The sequence below is a fragment of the Thamnophis elegans genome, chromosome Z (genome assembly GCF_009769535.1).
Source record: "Thamnophis elegans isolate rThaEle1 chromosome Z, rThaEle1.pri, whole genome shotgun sequence".
Taxonomy (NCBI): Eukaryota; Metazoa; Chordata; class Lepidosauria; order Squamata; family Colubridae; genus Thamnophis; species Thamnophis elegans.
Window position 1 is genome coordinate 127019522 of NC_045558.1, and position 3970 is coordinate 127023491.

Consider the following 3970-nt stretch of genomic DNA (forward strand, 5'->3'; position numbering starts at 1 on the left):
AAGGACATTTATCTATTATTGGTATCGTGCTGCCATTGTTTCCTAATTGCAGTAACTACATTAGCAAGCATTTCTGAGTCATGACCAGGGATGATATGCTGCTGTTTCACACTGGTTCAGGCAAACCGGTAGTGGTGATGGCGCAAGCTCCACCCGCCCACCCAGACATCATCAAGGACCTTCTGCGAATGCCGAGATGTGTGCACTCCTGCTACCGAACCCCTGGGTGAGTGAAGAAAATAGGATATCATTACTGGCTATGACTATTTCATCCCCCTTTTAAACGTACAGCACAGAAGGCAAAAGGGATATATTGTTTTCATTTACTTATCAGATTTATTTTCTCCCTCCATTTATATAGGAGCATAACGCAACATAGAGTTCTCCCCTCCCTGTTTCCCCCCAAAACAAGTCAATATAGAATCGTGGGTTTTGCGAGTTCGGTAAAGGACAATGCAGGAGACAAGACTGCAGTAGGAACAACTGCTCTGTTTCTAAGCTAGAACTTTGTACAAGGCGATTCAGCACCTTTCCCTGCTTGACAGCTATTTATAGGGAGTTGTCAAGCAGGGAAAACCAATAAGCGCGCCCCTAGTGGCCCGCGCTTAGCCAAGGCATGCCTTAGCCAATCAGGACACGGTTGGCTTGTTGCTGGGCGCTAGGTCATAAGTCGAGGACTTTCTGAGTTCTCAACACCGGGTAAGGAAAAAATGGTTGGCCCAATGTCACCAAGTCAACCTCCATGAAGATAGACCAGCAGGCAGCCAAACATCTTCTTCACCATTATGCCATGGCAAGTCTTATCTTCATCATTGTCATTATCATTCAGCTACAGACTATAAAAAAATAAAAAGAAATATATTAAATTCTGGAGTCTTTTTTTTTTACCTTAAGAATATCTCCATTAACTTCGACAATTATCTCTTCTGGTTTGGGACTTAGGCACGACCCCATAGGACCAGTATCCCAAAGGCCCGACAGCTAGCCATTGAATATTTCAACTGTGCTTCTTAGCAGAAGGAAAAGGAGGACTCATTTCGTTGTCAAACTGAGTGGTTGATTTCCTAAAGAGAAAAAAAAAGGTAATTATAAATTTCTTCACACATTTACCTACAGGTTTTACCTTTATTTGGTTTGAGAGATTGCTCTTAAGTATTTAGAAAGAACAGGCAATATGGATCTGTATTGAATTCAGAAAGAGAGTAAGTTTTTGGAAGATAGGTGAGCAATGAACAAAGAAAAGCTATGCATTGCATTTTGAAAGCTTTTGAAGGCTAATTATTCATTTACTTATATACTTATTAATTTGATTTTATCCTACCTTTATTACTTTATAAGTAACTCAAGGCAGAAAAATTATTAATACTTCTTTTCTCTCCCTCCCCACCAAACAAATAATTGTGTGAGGTGAATAGGACTGAATGACTGGGCCAAAGTAACCCAGCTATTCTGATGAAAACAGAGTGAATGTCAAAAAAAGAGTTTAATTTATTTTGGGAAGCTTGAAAAAGCTGAAAACTAAGGATATTATTTCTGTATTTCCTACATGATGATACCTTGGGTGATTAGCTTCTTGGCGTATGCTATGGTAGATGGACACTCTTGCTACACAGATCTTTGATATTTTTATTCAAATACTCTTGCCTTCTTTTATTCATTCCTTCTCAATTTCATTAATTTGTTTTCTTTATCATTCAAGATAGATTCATAACCCTAATTAAATTGTAAGACAGGCTACTTATGCCTATTTGAAAAAAGGAAGTGAATTGATCTCTTGGAAGCAAGGAACAATATGGGGTAGGTCTTCTGCGCTGTTTGGTGGATTTGAGATTTTGTGGATTTTGTTGCCTAGGTATTAATGGGAAAGGAACATGTTTCTCTCATTCAGTAGCATATCTGTCTGTGTATCATCTATCCCTATCACATTCATTTATTTGTTTATTTGTTTATTTCATCTTTAACTATCATCTATCTATCATCATCTTTCTTTCTTTCTCTCTCTATGTCTATCATCATCTATCATCATCTATCATCCCATTATCTATCTGACTGTCTGTCTGTCTGTCTAGCTATCTATCATCTATCATCATCTATTTATCATTTCATTATCTATCGATCATCTCATTATCTATCTATCTATCTATCTATCTATCTATCTATCTATCTATCATCATCCATCATCCCATTATCTCTATCTATCTATCTATCTATCTATCTATCTATCTATCTATCTATCTATCTATCTATCTATCTATCATCTATCTATCTATCTATCTATCTATCATCTCATTATCTATTGATCATCTCATTATCTATCTATCTATCTATCTATCTATCTATCTATCTATCTATCTATCATCTATCATCTATCATCTATCATCATTTATCTATCATCTCATTATCTATCTAGTAAAGCACTGTGAAAAGGTATATAGATTAAGTGATATCGCTATTTAACATCCATTATTACTTGGCATTTCAGTTTCAGCCTCTATGATCTAACTTGGAACAGAATGGGGAACTCCACCTCTGAATATTATTCTATTATAAAGTATCATGTAATGTATATTCAAGTAAATATTCTGTTTCTTGGCAATATAGGACACTGTGCATTCACATTACTTTTATTCAATTTTAAAGAGTACCATTGGTTCATTGGTTCATGTTATCACTTGATTAATAGATGAAGGTGTTAAAATCTGGAGAACTAAATAATTCCTCTTTTTCCTTGTAAGGCCCTGTCATTTTCATGAACGTCTCCGAAGTCACAGAATTTGTCTTCCTGGGACTTTCCAGATCTCGTCCCATCCAGCTCCTTCTATCTGTCCTAGTCATCATGTGCTACACTGCTATTCTGTTGGGCAACCTTCTCATTGTATTGACAGTGCATATAGATCCACGCCTTCTAAAGTCACCCATGTATTTTTTCTTAGCTAATTTATCCATCATCGATACTGCCTTGGGTTCAGTGGTCGTTCCCAAGGTGGCAACAGATCTCATCACTTGTGGCAGGACAATCTCATTTGGGGGATGTATGTCCCAGCTCTTTTTTCTACACTTCCTTGGATGTTCAGAGATGTTTCTTCTTACCCTCATGGCCTACGATCGCTATGTGGCCATTTGCCATCCACTGACATACACAATCAAGATGAACCGTCCACACTGCGTTAGACTCTTGTGCTTCTGCTGGGCTGGAGGACTCCTTCACTCTGGTAGCCAGCTGTTCTTGGTCCTGCAGCTACCATTCTGTGGGCCAAATAAGCTGGACAATTTCTTTTGTGACGTTCCACAAATAGTCAAACTGGCTTGTGTTGACACCCAAGTGACTGAGATACTCATGGTGGCCAATAGTGGCCTGATCTCCCTGTTTTGTTTCGTCATCTTGCTGATCTCCTATGGCATTATCCTGAGCACGCTTCAAGGCCGCTTCAAGGAGAGTGGAGGGAAAGCTCTGTACACCTGTAGCTCTCACTTGATGGTGGTTAGTCTTTTCTTCCTGCCTTGCCTCTTTGTATATCTTGTTCCCATCTTCAGCTCCACTCTGGACAAAGTAGCATCCGTATTTTATACCACAATCACTCCATTCCTTAATGCTATGATATACACTCTAAGAAATCAGGAAATGAAAGAGGCAATGGGCCGTGTGACTAAGAAAAACATGCTTGCCCGCTGTTTTCAAAAGGAAGGGAAAATATAAATATTGTTTGTCCCTGAGAATACTTTCTTACCACTTGATAGATAATAATAGGGATGGTTCAAGCCTCATTTTTGGGGGGCCACTAGTGTTCTCCACATACAGTTATTGTTGTCATTAGTTGAGAAGTCATGTCCGACCCATCACGACCCCATGGACAATGTTCCTCCAGGCCTTCCTGTTCTCTACCATCCTCTGGAGTCTATTTAAGGTCACACCTACTGCTTCAGTGACTCCATCCAGCCACCTCATTCTCTGTCGTCCCCTTCTTCTTTT

At 38.9% G+C, this 3970-nt stretch overlaps 1 protein-coding gene across 1 annotated transcript; it reads left to right on the forward strand.

The window, feature by feature from the left end:
- Positions 1 to 80: 80 nt before the first annotated feature.
- LOC116521693 (olfactory receptor 4Q3-like) lies at positions 81 to 3697 on the forward strand. The gene is made up of 2 exons (XM_032236352.1): positions 81 to 198; positions 2736 to 3697. Exons 1-2 carry the CDS (start codon positions 81 to 83, stop codon positions 3695 to 3697), a joined length of 1080 nt encoding a protein of 359 aa, XP_032092243.1.
- The last annotated feature ends 273 nt before the right edge of the window (positions 3698 to 3970 follow it).